Source organism: Erinaceus europaeus, chromosome 17 (genome assembly GCF_950295315.1).
Source record: "Erinaceus europaeus chromosome 17, mEriEur2.1, whole genome shotgun sequence".
Classification (NCBI taxonomy): domain Eukaryota; kingdom Metazoa; phylum Chordata; class Mammalia; order Eulipotyphla; family Erinaceidae; genus Erinaceus; species Erinaceus europaeus.
Genome location: NC_080178.1, coordinates 68,100,481 through 68,115,158, shown reverse-complemented (window position 1 = coordinate 68,115,158; position 14,678 = coordinate 68,100,481). Strand labels below are relative to the sequence as shown.

The 14,678-nt window shown below is 40.9% G+C and overlaps 1 protein-coding gene across 3 annotated transcripts in view; it reads right to left on the bottom strand.

The window, feature by feature from the left end:
• The window catches only part of SYT9 (synaptotagmin 9), a 307,624-nt gene extending 293,302 nt beyond the window's left edge, over positions 1 to 14,322 (bottom strand). For all 3 annotated transcript variants that reach the window (XM_060176973.1, XM_060176971.1, XM_060176974.1), the window contains exon 1: positions 13,887 to 14,322. In XM_060176973.1, the coding sequence (XP_060032956.1) occupies positions 13,887 to 14,037 (151 nt within the window). In that variant the 5' untranslated portion in view covers positions 14,038 to 14,322. The remainder of the gene's footprint in view (positions 1 to 13,886) is intronic.
• Between the last annotated feature and the right edge of the window lie 356 nt (positions 14,323 to 14,678).

The window sequence follows — 14,678 nt, the reverse complement described above, 5'->3', positions numbered from 1 at the left end:
TCACTGTCCTATCCAACAATGACAGCAATAACAACAATGGCAATAATAATAACAACAACAGCAACAGAAATGGGAAAAATGGCCTCCAGGTGCAGTAGATTCATAGTGCATAGTGCAGGCACTGAACCCCATCGACAACCCTGGAGGCCAAAAAAAAAAAAAAAAAAACTAGAATTAGAAGTCTACCAGTAGTGTTTAGCCTGCCATTCTGCTGGCTCACAGAGGCATTAAGGTTCTGTGGGAGGAACTTCCTTCAAACAACCCCTGCAGTCAGTGTGAACGTGAGTTACCCTCATTGTTCTATCAGGTACAGGCTGCATTATTCTGAGTCTGTCTTCTAATCCTCTGTGAGCCATCCACATGTGTAAGGCCTCTGGTCTATTATCGGAGTGTAATCTTTTCACTTTTCAAAATAGCTCCTCTCTGATTTGGGAGATCTTAAATAGGGCACCGGAGTGCTAATCAGTTCTTGTTCGTGTGTGGGAATGGCAAGCCATCTGTACAAGTCAAAACAGGAAAGCAATGTTAGATTCCCTAGGCCTGACCTAAAGAGGCAACCCCCCATTCTAACCTCTAGCTCCTTTTCCAAAGATACTGATCTGAACTCCAGCTGTGAATAAACAGAACAAGGAGATTTCTTCTGAATTATCTGTCTCTTGACTTGGAAACAAACACAGGTTCATTTTTCTAGAATATTTTCCTCTCTCATCAAGATCTATGTGCCCACCTGTGGTGACCCCAGCAGGAGTCTGGGACTATTAGCATACAAAAAAGAAAGACCCAACACTGGCCTCCAGCTATAGACCAATTTCTCTCCTCTCCGTGTGTTACAAACTCCTTGAGAGGCTGCTTCTGTCACGTATTTCTCCTCTTACAGAGAAATTCCTATCACCTGCCCAAGCTGGTTTCCGCCCAGGAAGATCTACCTGTGAACAAGCCCTGGCCCTCTCAACTTACATTGAAAATGGATTCCAGAAGAATTTAAAGACGGGTGCTGTCTTTGTTGATCTCACAGCAGCCTATGACACGGTCTCCTAGTCAAGATCTCAAGATGCCTGCCTCCATGGGTGGCCAACACTATATCGTTTCTTCTCCAAAACAGAAGATTCCGGGTGCATCTGGGTGACAAGTCTGGCAGATGGAGACTTGTCTCAAGTGGCCTCCCCCAGGGCTCTATTCTGGCTCCTACGCTATTTAATATTTACATCAATGACCTCCCAGAAACTTCTTCAAGGAAGTTCATCTACACCGATGACATCTGCTGTGCAACTCAGGCATCCAAGTTCGACATCCTCGAGGAAACACTCATGAAAGACAAGTCTCTGATATCTGATTACTGTAAAAAATGGCGACTAATCCCTAGCACTGCAAAAACGGTATCATCTGTTTTCCATCTACACCATGCCTCGGCCTCGCGTGAGCTTAATGTGCAGCTTGGCGATACGAGAATCCAGCATGAAGCCCAGCCAGTCTATCTTGGCGTTACTCTCGATCGCACTCTGTCATTTCACGAACATCTCATAAAAACTGCAGCAAAGGTGGGCGCGAGGAATAACATCATTGCAAGACTGGCCAGCTCCTCATGGGGCGCGAGCGCTTCCACACTACGATCATCCTCTCTGGCATTATGCTATTCCACTGCAGAATACTGTGCCCCAGGATGGTTCCGTAGCCCCCATGTCCACTTGGTCGATTCCAAATTATATTCCTCCATGAGGATAATTTCTGGAACCATCCGTTCCACCCCGGTTCCATGGCTGCCAGTTCTTAGCAACATCGCCCCACCAGATATTCATCGGGATGCGGCATCATCTAAGTTCATTTCCCACGTCTACGCTAGACCGGACCTGCCAATCTACGCGGATATCTTCGCCCACCCTGTCCAACGCTTGACGCCTCGTCACCCAATCTGGTCCCCTACACCTACACTGAACTTCTCTGTTCCAGACTCTTGGAAACAGAGTTGGCAGTCAGCTGAGGTCAAGAACAAACACTTCATCACAGACCCCTGCAAGCGTCAACCCGGCTTTGACCTAGCACGTTATGATTGGGCCCTCCTCAATCGCTATCGAACAGGCCATGGCCGGTGCGCCGCTATGTTCCATCGCTGGGGAGCCAGAGACAACCCGAACTGCCCCTGCGGCTCCAGACAGACTATGACCCACATAGTCAACGACTGCCACCTCTCCAGATTCAAAGGAGGTCTCGAAACTTTACATCAGGCTCAACCTGACGCTGTTGACTGGCTACGGAAGAAGGGCAAACGCTAGAAGAAGAAGCATACAAATGATGTCACCCTGAGGAGGTGCTTCCGAGAAGGGGCTGTATAAAAGCAAGGGAGTTGGAGCACATGAGTCTCTTCAGCTGCTGCTGCTTCTGGTCAGAAGCTTCTTCTGGTCAGGTATCCGCCATGGCTGCTTTTCCTGGGAACTGAACACGTGTGACTCTGCTAGCCGATAAACTTTTAGAACTTTCTACAGCCATGAACAACCTTTACCAGAGCTGATAACTGTTTATCTTATGGGACTTTGATAACCGTATTCAGACTTTATAGACCTAGCATAGGCTTAACCTTTGATGGTAATTGCTTATTTTGCCTTTTACCTGTTTCACACTAATAGACCGTGGATTGATTAAACCAGTTCCCAGCTCCCGCTGTGAATCCACAAGCGGCTCCAACCCCCGTACCTCTTTTTAAGTTAATTTACAACAACCACCTCCATTTTATAATCACCAAAGTTTCTAAACAATTCACTGATGAAAAAAAAGTAGGTAAAATGCTCTATCTCCATCCTCACTTAACCCTATTTTCCTTAGATTGATTTATATTTTCAGGACACATTGTAAGTTATTTTGTTAGTTTTAATTTTTAATATACGTGAAGAAAATACCTGTTGGGTTCTCCTCCAGGGGCAGAACAAAGCCTAGTAAGAGCACTGAGGAAAGAGGCACGTTCTCAGAGGGGTAGAAAGAGCTGGCCACTGACGTGCCTAGAGGTGGACAATGTCAGAGTGTGAGAGTAAATCAGGTTTCAGAGCGTAAGAATGGTCAGTCAAGAGCATCACGTTGCCGTCGCCGCTATTCCACACACTCCACAGCCAGTCCAACAGGAAATAGGAATCCTTTTGGCAGGACCTTCAAAAACCTATCTGGAATTGCATCACTTCTTCCTGCCTCACTATCACAGCCTGATGGAAATTTTCATCAACTATTTTGCAGATAATCCAGATGGACTCCGACCTGCTCTCTCTTCTAATTTCATCTCTCCTCCAAGTCTATTCTTCATGTGAAAGTCCAAGTTTCCACTTTAAGCATGTGAAGATGCTGGCACTTGCCTGCTCACAATACTTTTGAGATTTATAATTTTTAAAGTCAGAGTCTTGACCATAGCTTAGAAGACCCTGTATATCTTCTCCCTAACCCTCACTACTATGACCCCACTAACAGTCTTTTTCCACTTTCTCTGTTCCAGTATTTATACTACTTGGATGATCTCCTCACCAGACACAAACATGACTCTCATACTGAATCCCTTCCAATCCCTGTTCAAGCATCACTTTGTTTGAGAAGAGTTGCTGGATCACTCTACATAACATAGTAGCCTCCCAGCATCTTTGTTCGTTTTAATGCTTATTTTCTTCAGAAGATTATTGTAAACTATTCTATATGCACACACATATAGAGACTTGCTAATATTTTGTCTGACAAGACAACTTGCACCAGAAGGTTAAGTTTCATTGAAACAGGGATTTTTGTTTTACTCACTGGTAAGTCCCTAAAACCTAGAACAAGAATCTGATACATAATAGATATTCAATTAATATTTGTTGAATAAAAAATGAATTAAAGTCATATTTAGTATTTTATTTAGAGTAAAAGGTTATGACACTGGGTCCATACTCCCAGAGGGATAAAGAATAGGAAAGTTATCAGGGAGGGGCTGGGATAAAGAGTTCTGGTGTTGGGAATTGTGTGGAGTTGTACCCATCTTATCCTATGGTTTTTATCAGTGTTTCTTTTAAAATTTATTTTCCTTTTGTTGCCCTTGTCTTTTTATTATTGCTGTTGCTGTTATTGATGCTGTCATTGTTGGATAGGACAGAGAGAAATGGAAAGAGGAGGGAAAGACAGAGAAGGGAAGAGAAAGACACCTGCAGACCTGCTTCACCGCCTGTGAAGTGACACCCCTGCAAGTGGGGAGCCAGGGGCTCGAACCAGGATCCTTATGCTGGTCCTTGCACTTTGTGCCACGTGCACTTAACCCGCTGTGCTACCATCCGACTCCCTGTCAGTGTTTCCTTTTTATAAATAATTTTTAAAATTATAATTAAGAGACAAAGTTAAGAACTAGAAGCTAGAAGAGCATAGCAAAAGATAAGACTAGAAAGCAGGTAGTTAGAAGAATCCACTTCATTCACTTGGGAAGATCAGACTACTTCCTGACCTCCAGTTTCTGTTCATCCTCTTGGATTTCTCTACTTCTTGGTAAGACGATCTTGTGTTGTCTTCATTCTTTGTTTTGACAGTCAGACTTGGCACCAGACACTCAACATGTGCGTGATAAATGACGGTTAAAATGTCTGAAGTGTGAATATGTCAGGAATCTCCTTTCAAAACTCTTGGAAGGTATGTCTGAGAGATGGGCTGGTTTTCTCTTATTCTTCTCCACTCCATCTCTTCCCCAGTTCAGAGTCCTTGCAACTAGTTTCAATGCAATCTTGTATCTTAAAAAATACAGAATGAAATTAGGACTGAGACATCTACCTTTCTGTGATTTTACTGGAGAACTAATGGTCTACAGCTCTTGAGACATGGTTATAATTTCTTATCTTCCATCAAAAGTATCTGCCACAACTCCCACCAGCAGCCAAAGTCCCTCTTCAGCACTTGATCTATTTCTCCCCACACTCCCCTCCCCATAGTCGAGTCCCTTGCTTTGCTACAACACACCCTACACAGTTCAAGTGTTGTCCATGTTTCCTTTTCTTGCCTTTGTTTTTAATACTACCAATAAGTCAGATCAATGGCATTCATCTTTCTTCAGGCTTACATCATTTTAACACGATCCCTTCAAGTTCCATCCAAAATAAGGAAAAGGAAATTTCATCATTTCTCACAGCTGAGTAGTATTCCATTGTGTAGATACGCCACAACTTTCTTGACTACTCACCTGCCATTGGACATCTAGTTTGCTTACAGGCTTGGAGGTGCTGCTCTGAAAACATGCACAAAAATCTCCTTGGATAGGTATTGTGTTCTTTGAGTAGGTTCCTAGGAGGGGAGCTCAAGATTATAGGATAGATTCATTTCTCTTGTTTTGAGATGCTTCCAGACTATTTTTTCACAGGGGTCGAACCAAATGAATTCCCACTGGTAGTGTAAAACATCCTTCATTCCCCACATCCTTGCCAGTTTCTGCTGTTTCTGTCTTTCTATTGTGTATCATTCTCATAGGTACGAAATGTTCTCATTGTTGTCTTTATGTGCATTCCCTTAATAATGAGTAACCATTTTTTTCTTATGCCTGTTAGCCATCTAGATATCTTCTTTAGTAAAAATTCTACCCAGAGTGGTGAAGTGTCAATGATTAAAAACAAAACAAAACAAATTCTATGTCCTCTCCAGATTTTTAGTGGGGTTCTTTCCCTTTGTTTGTTTGTTTGTTTGTTACTGAGTTTTGTAAGCTTTTTATATGCTTAGGTTTAAGCCCCTTGTCTGATATATGACATATAAAGATCTCCCATTCAGTTAGGGTGTCTTTATTTTTTGGTGGTAGTCCCTTTAACTGTGCACAACCCTTTTCAGTTTGATATGGTCCCACTGATTGTTTTGTTTTTCTTGCTACTGGACTTGATTTTTTAAATTTTTACCCAGTCTCTGGGGTTAGATGCCTATACTATAAATCCACTGCTTCTATGGCACTTTTGTTTTTCCTTTTCATTTGCTAGGATAGAGAGCAATTGGGAGGGTGGGGAGGTAGAGAAAGGGAGAAAAAAAGAAGATACCTTCAGAACAGCTTCACTGTTTGTGAAAACATCCACGCTGCAGGTGGGGAGTGGGGGCACCAACCAGGATTTTGCACGCGTCCTTGTGGGTAGTACTATGTGTGTTTAACCAGGTGTGCCGCCCAGCCCCCAACTGGATTCCTTTTTAGAATTTCTGAAGCAAACATCACACGAAGTGTCCTGTCTGTGGTTAACATTAAAGGCAAGCAGGTTGAGGTTAATAAGTCACCATCTATAAAGAAACTAGCATGGCCCCGTCCTCACTAGGTGCATGTTTGCCAGGAAACAAAGACAAGCTATTAAAAGGCAACTGAATGAGTACTGGCAAAAAACAGGCCGTGAGACATGTCCCCAAAAGACAGACTATAGAACCAGGTGAATTATTAAAGATGCTATAAACAAAATAATTTTCGTTGTAGAAACCGACCTTTTAGAAACAATAGATGCTTTACAGAAAGCTCATGATATTCTAAGAAGCTTGCTCAAGAAAAATAGGTCATAATAAGAGTTTATGTTATTAACTGCTAAAATAAAGAAATAAATTTTATGGCAAACAGTTGTGAACATAATTCTGCAAAAATAATGAATCGACACATGTTGTATCTGGGTGGAAAATGAACATATAGTAAAGTTCTGCAGAAAGAAAGCAGAGATGCCTCTCTCCTGCTCCTGAAGCAGTTGACCTCTCACCTCATTCCTGCCAACACCCCTCATCCTTCAGGGACCCTGTGTAATAAGCCAAGGCTGGCCTCTGCACCTGTCAATGTTTTGTTCTATGTATTTAATGGGATATGGAATTCTGGTGGTGGGAATTGTGTGGAACTGTACCCCTCTTATCCTTTGGTATTGTCAATATTTCCATTTTATAAATAAAAAACATGAAAAAATAATAAAATAAATATTTTTAAAAATATAAAAAGGGGGAAGGTGGTGATGTACCGGTTAAGCACACATGGTGTGAAGCACAGGACTGGCACAAAGATCCCGATTCTAAACCCCGGCTCCCCACCTGCAGCGGGGTCACTTCATAAGCAGTGAAGCAGGTCTGCAGGTGTCTATCTTTATCTTCCCCTCCTCTCTCCATTTCTCTCTGTCCTATCCAGCAACAATAATGACAAAATGGAAAAAAAAATGGCCACCAGGAGCAGTGGATTCATAGTGCTGACACCAAGCCCCAGTAATAACCCTGAAAGACAGACAGACAGACAGACAGACAGACAGACACACACACACACACACACACACACACACACACACAGCCTTATGTCGACTGCTTGCTTTATTCACCTAATGCCCATCTGCAGACGAAGCAGTTACCGAATATATATTCAATGGAATACTACTCTGCAACTAAAGAGATGATTGATACTGCACCCTTCAGGGAAGAATGGATGAAACTGGGAGATGATCACGCTTAGTAGAGTAAGAAAGTGAAAGAAAACTGCTGGATGGCTTCATTCATACGTGCGATATTAGAACTGAAACACATGAACTTTCAGGGGAAAAAAAGGGACCAAACTCTAAGACTATGAAAAACTATGTAATTATCGCAGTTATCTTGGAGATAGGGAAGAACTTGGTGGAGGATACAGCATGGCATTATAACACCATACTCTTAAAATTATTAAATCTCTACAAATTTAAATAGTTAAGGGAAAGGGGGGTCCTAATGAAACTACTGTCACACAAAAGTTAGACCCTACTTTTTATAGTATGTCCCCTTCCCAACATCTCATTTTAAGGAAAAGCTTGCAGTGGATAATCCCACCTCGATGAATACCTTACCAGTTCTCCCTCCTGTGGTTCTGAAATATGAGTAGGTATTTCAGTTATCTACTGTGGTATAATAAAATGTTCCAAAACTTCATGACTTAAGATAACACACATTTATTACCTCACACTTTCTAAAGAAGCGGGAATTTGGAAGTGGGCTAACTTGGGTCATTCAGGATCAGGGTCGGCCATGAGGTTGCAGTCTAGATTTTGTCTGGGGTTCCAGTTCTCTGACGAGTTGAGTGGTATTACTCTTAGGGGGATGACATGGGTAAGACAAAACACCTGGCTTCGTCTGTCTAGGCTCGGCCTTTGACTTGGCAGCCTATATTTTGTGATTCCCTGGGCAGACAGTGTGGGGACTACCTGGGCCAGCACTCTGCTAAAAAGTGGACTAAAGGATCTCCTTCCAGGATCAAATGAGTGACTGTTAAAGAAAGCCCCAGTTCTTTGTTATCTGGGTCTTTGCTCTTGTTATAGTTGCTAGCTTTCTTAATAGTTAGTAATTAAAGAAAGCCTTCCGTCTCAGGGATAAATCCCATTGATCATAATGTACAATTTTTTCAATGCACTACTAGATCCTGGCTGGCTCGCATTTTGTTCAATATCTTAGCATCTGTGTTCATCAGAGATAGTGTTCCATAGTCTCCTCCTCCTCCTGGTCTTCTTTTTATTGGGGTATGTGTGTTCACTTTTGAAAACAAGGTTCTGTGTTGGCTTCATGGAGGGTGCTAGGGAATATTCCTGTGTCCTTAAGTGTTAGGAGGACCTTGAAAAATATGGGAATTAGATTTTCATCAACGGTTGTGTAGAATTCATTTGTAAAGCCATCTGGGCCTTGACTTTTACTGTTGGAAAGGCTCTTGATGACAGTTTCAATTTCTTTGGCTGTTAATTAGTCTGTTCACGTTTTCTATTTCCTCCTAGTTCTGTTTTGGAAGGTTATGTGCTTCTAAGAAATTTTCCATCTCTTCCATCTTCTCTAACTTGGTGGCATATAGTTGTTCATAGAAATCTTGTGATGCTTTTGATTTCTGCAGAGTCTATTAGGATATTTCCTCTTTCATTTACAATCCTATTTATTTGAGTCTTCCCCCACATTTTTTAAAGGAAGTCTGGACAACGGTTTGTCAATTTTGTTTACTCTTTCAAAGAACTAGCACTTTGTTTATTGATCTCGCATATGCTTTTTTTTTTTTTTTAATTTTCAATGGATTTTACTCCTGTCTTAATTTTTCTTTTTTTACTCCTTCTGCTTGCTGTAGATTTACTTTGTTCTTCTTTTTCTCTAATTCCTTGAGGTATGCAGTGAGTTTGCTTACTTGGACTTTTTTTTTTTCAAGTGGGATTTATCCCAGAGATGCATGGCTGGTTCAAAGTATGTAAATCAATAAATGTGACCTACCACATCAACAAAAGGAAAACAAAAACCACATAATTATTTCACTAGATGCAGAGAAAGACTCTGAGAAGATCTAACACACTTTTATGATCAAATAACTATATAAAATGGAACTAGATGGAAAATTCTTTTTTTTTTTTTTTTTAACCACAGCACTGATTTGTTCTGGATTATGGTGGTGTGGGGAATTGAACCTGGGACCTTGGAGCCTCAGGCATGAGAGTCTTTTTGCATAACCATTATGCTATCTACCCCTGCACTAGATGGAAAATTCCTAGGTCTAGTTGAATCTCTATACAGCCAGCATAATACTCAGTGGTGAGAGACTGAGATCAATCCCACTTAGATCACATACTAGATAGGGATGCCCATATTGCTGTTACTATTCAGTGTAGTGTTGGAAATCTTAGCCATAGCAATTAGGGAAGAGAAAGGAATTAAAGGGCTATAGGTTGGAAGAGAAGTTAAACTGTCACTATTTGTGAACAATATGATCGTATACATAGAAAATCCTAAAGAGTCTAACAGGAAGCTTCTGGAAATTATTAAGCAATATAGTAAGGTAGCAAGTTACAAAATTAATATACAAAAGTCAGTGGCATTCCTCTACACAAACACAAACTCAGAAGAAGAGATTCAGAAACGGATCCCATTTACCATAGCAGTAAAAACAGACAAATATCTATGAAATATAAAACTAACAAGCTAAGTGAAAGACTTGTATACTGAAAATTACAAGTCACTATTCAAGGAAATAGAAATAGATACAGACAATGGAAGGAGATCCCATATTCATGAATTCATGAATTAGAAAAGTTAACATCAAAATGAATATTCCAATCAGAACCATATACAAATTTAAAGCAATCCTCACTGAGGTCTCACCAAATTTCCTTAAGAGAATAGAGCAAGCACACAAATGTCTATCTGGAATAAGAAAATACCTAGAATCGCCATGGTACTCTAAAGAAAAAAATTCTGGGCTGTGGCTCATTTTCCTGAACGCATCTCTCGACCCATATCATTTGATATTGCACCTGCTGATCCCAACAAAATCAATGCAACCAGTACTACCTTGACCTGTTTCACTTCAGATTGTGTCCAGAGATGCCAGACGTGAAATGTCAACCCTTCAGCTCCATTACTCTGGTGAGACCATTCGTAGCTCATAGGACTCCTTAATTCCATTTCAGGTGGTGCACTTTCTAACAAAGCCTCAGAACATAGACACAGACCAGGGTCCATGAGATACAGCACTTGTGCAAATGTATCCATAAGGTAGGGGGAAATATATACCTTAGAGTAGAAGTTCACAATAGTTTGCAATGACTCAGTAAGTACAGCAAGCAAGTAGAAAGACTGAAAAAAAGACACCATAAAGTACTTAATCAAATAGTGTCCACTTAGTCCTAGATACTCTCCTCACCTACTTTCTATTTCACTTCCCTCAATCACTCCAAGGCTAACCTTGTCAGATAAAGTAAGGGACACAACAGCTGGATAAGAGCAAGAGACTGGCATTCTTTAATGATGGCTCTTTTGGTCACTACCAGACCACCCCGTCATTCGGGGCCCTAGTCAAGGAATCCTGGAGTTCCTACAAAGGCATGATGGGCCTAGACCTCTAGCAGACTCCTCTCCCCCACTATCACCCTTCATCTCCATGAGGAACAACAAGTGGACCCTCTTGTGGGTCTCTACAGGACCTTTCCCTCAATGTGGATCAACAATGGTAAAAACTGCCCCATTCTCCGAAGGAAGGGTGGGTCAACATACTCTGCCACTCAAGAAAGACAGGTCCTGCAATGGGTGCAGCCCAGAATGTTCCTGGCTATGACCATGGAATTCAAGCTCAGACTGACAGGGATGCAGGGGTTACACAGGCTCCTGTGCTGAATATGGGCCCCAGATGAAATCAATGGGGTTTACAGTTAACAATATTTATATACTTTTCCCATATTTGGGAACTTCTCTCTACCCTGATCCAGCTTTCTAGTACTATTCCCAACTCTGACACTATCTTCCCAGACAATACCACTAGCCCACCTATATGTTAACTGTTGGGCTCAGGCAAAAATTACTATTGTCATGGGCCCCTTGGAATATATGTCAAATAGACCTATTAGCTTTTTCCAAAATGAAGACCCCAAATCTCACCTGCTATACTCTTACCATTAGGTTACTGATTATTAAACAATTTGTTCTGCTTTATATCTTAACTCTTTTTCAGTCAACAAGCTGCAAATGCTACCATGATGCCAACTTGACTTCCCTGGGCAAACGGCTTCATCAATGTGTCTTTGAACCCCATACCTCCAGACCCCAGCCCCACCAGGGGAAAATATAAACAGGCTGGGAGTACGGATCAGCCTGCCAACACCCCATGTTCACTGGAGAAGCAATTACAGAGGCCAGACCTTCCACCTTCTGCACACCATAATGATCCTGGGTCCATACTCCCAGAGGGATAAAGAATAGGTGTGTGTGTGTGTGGGGGGGGTGGTTAAAAAAAAGAATAGGTGGTGGGAATTGTGTAGAATTGTACCCCTCTTATCTTATGGTCTTGTCAATCATTATTAAATCAATAAAATATTAAAATAAGTAAAATTTTTTAAAAAGGACTGGAAATAGCATACTTATAGATCTCAAAATATAAGTATTGTAATCAAAACTGTCTGGTACTGGATAGACAACAGTGAATAGTGGAATAAAACTGAGAGACAGAAATCAGGTCCCACACCTATGCTCATCTAATTTTTGATGAGGGGACACAAAATATTAAATGGAGAAAGGGGAGTGTCTCCAATAAATGATGTTGGGGAAGCTGGGTTGAAGCATGCAGACGAATGAAACTGAATGCCACCACGCATAAAAGGAAACTCCATGTGGATCAAGGATTTGGATGTTAAACCAGATATCATCAGATATTTGAGGAAAGCATTGGCAGGACTCTTTTTTTATCCAATTTTTAAAGGCTTCTTCAATGATTCAAATCTATCCACAAGGAAAACAAAAATAAATCAACAGGACTACAGCAAATTGAAAAGCTTCTGCACAGCAAAAGAAACTAGCCCCCCCAAATAGACTGCTTAAGGAATAGGAGATCTTTACATGATATAAATAAGACAAAAGGTTAATAACCCAAATATACAAAGAATTCACCAAACAGCAGCAACAATAATTACAAAAAATGAAAAAAAATTTAATCCCAAATTAGGGAAAGGGTATGGACAGAATCTTTACCAAAGAAGAGCCCCAAAAAACCAGCAGACACATGAAAAAATGGCCCATCTGTCTGTATCCAACAGCTAACTAAATAATAGTATATTATTGTCTTTCTTCCCTAATTTTTGTTTTTCTTTATATTACTCTTATCCTATTGAAATGAGTAAGACTCTAAAGCTTTTTACTGGTATCTATGATCATGCAATTTTTTTTTTTTTACTTTACTGTAGTTGTCTAATGCATTTGCTTCTAATATTGAGCACTCTTTTTAGATCACCACAAATGATCATCTGAATCACCATGCTCATTATTTACATGTTAAAACAACTGAAAATGGAAAGCCAATAATGCATAATAGGGTGGACTATATATGCTGAGTTCCTAAAAAAAACCGTCAAAAATATTTGGTCAAGTCTTTTGTTCTTATATATTGGCACATACAGAATTTTAATCTTCACAATCCAAAGCAAATCTGCTTTGAAAAACATCACCTGAAACTGAGTACCTGAGGTCTAGTCCATTCCATAGCACTGCACCTGACACTGACTGTCCCTGTCTCTTATAAAACAAACACATGTTCCAAAACACTGAGGTGGCATTTCCGACTCATCTTCCTTCTTTCCACTAAAAAAAAAAAAGCCTACTTCTTGTTCTTCCTCCAAACACCATATTGCTACCTGAATCTATGCTCCCTAAATTAGTTATCTTATCCCAAATAAATATGCTTTGTCTTTTAAAAAAAATCCCTTGAACTTTTCTTTGGCTGTATTGACAGATAACATCTGTTTTTAACCAGAGCACTGCTACTCAGCTGTAGATTATGATAGTGCCAGGGACTGAATTTAGGACTTCAGAGCCTGAAAGTCTTTTACATAATCACTATGCTATCTCTCTGTCTTCTCAGGTAATTTAACATTTTTTCTTCTGTGAAGTCTTGTGAAGAGTTTGACAGTTTTGTTTCCATAAAATTTATAATTCTTTTATATTTTATTTACTGGGCGAAGACAAAGAGAAAACTAGGGGAGGGTAAGATAGAGATGGAAAGAGAGAGACGCCTGCAGCATGACTTCACCTCTTTCTTCTTCTTTTTTTAAATTTTATTTATTTATTTATTTATTTTTCCTCCAGGGTTATTGCTGGGCTCGGTGCCTCCACCACTCCTGGAGGACATTTTTCCCCTTGCTGTTGTAGTTATTATTATTACCATTGTTGATGTTGTTAATTGTTGGATAGGGCAAAGAGAAATGGAGAGAGGAGGGGAGACAGGGAGAGGGAGAGAAAGACAGACACCTGTGGTCCTGCTTCACCGCTTGTGAAGCGACTCCCCTGCAGGTGGGGAGCCGGGGGCTCGAACCAGGATCCTTACGCCGGTCCTTGCGCTTTGCACCAACGTGCACTTAATCCACTGCGCCACTGCCCGACCCCCATGGCTTCACCTCGTGATGCTTCCCCCTCTGCATGTGGGAAGTGGGAGCCTGTACCTGGGTTCCTGAGTGTTGTAGCTTGCGTGTTCTGCCAGGTGTGCCACTGTGCTGTCAGGCCATCTCGTTCTGTTTTCTTGCTTGAAATACCTATTGTTCCTATAGAGGAACAAAATAATGTTTTGCTTGCTAGATCTAGTAATGTTTGCATATTGATTCTTTTTTATTTTTATTTATTTTCCCGTTTGGTGCCCTTGTTGTTTTATTGTCATAGTTATTATTGTTGTTGCTGTTGATGTCGTCGTTGTTGGATAGGACAGAGAAAAAATGGAGAGAGGAGGGGAAGACAGAGAGGGGGAGAGAAAGACACCTGCAGACCTGCTTCACCGCCTGTGAAGTGACTCCCCTGCAAGTGGGGAGCAGGGGGCTTGAACCCGGATCCTTACCCTGGTTCTTGTGCTTTGCACCATATGCACTTAACCCGCTGCGCTACCGCCTGGCCCCCTGCATATTGATTCTTTATAGTACTGTATGGAAATCATCTTATTATCTGCAAGTAATGTACAATATACCGTACATTGTAACATTATAATACTGTAATTACAGCATCAAAGTTACTGTGCCACATAACGCTATATCACACTGACCTATGCTAACTAACCTGCTATATAAAGTAGAAAATCGGAACTGATATAAACTACTAGATTCACTTCTGAACATAGATTTTAAAACACTGTAAGTCAAATAGTCAAAAATGAAATCCAGCATCACAGAGAAATAATACATCATGAGCATATAGAATTTCTATGCATCAAGTTCTGTATTACTGACTTAAAGGCAAGATATAACCTG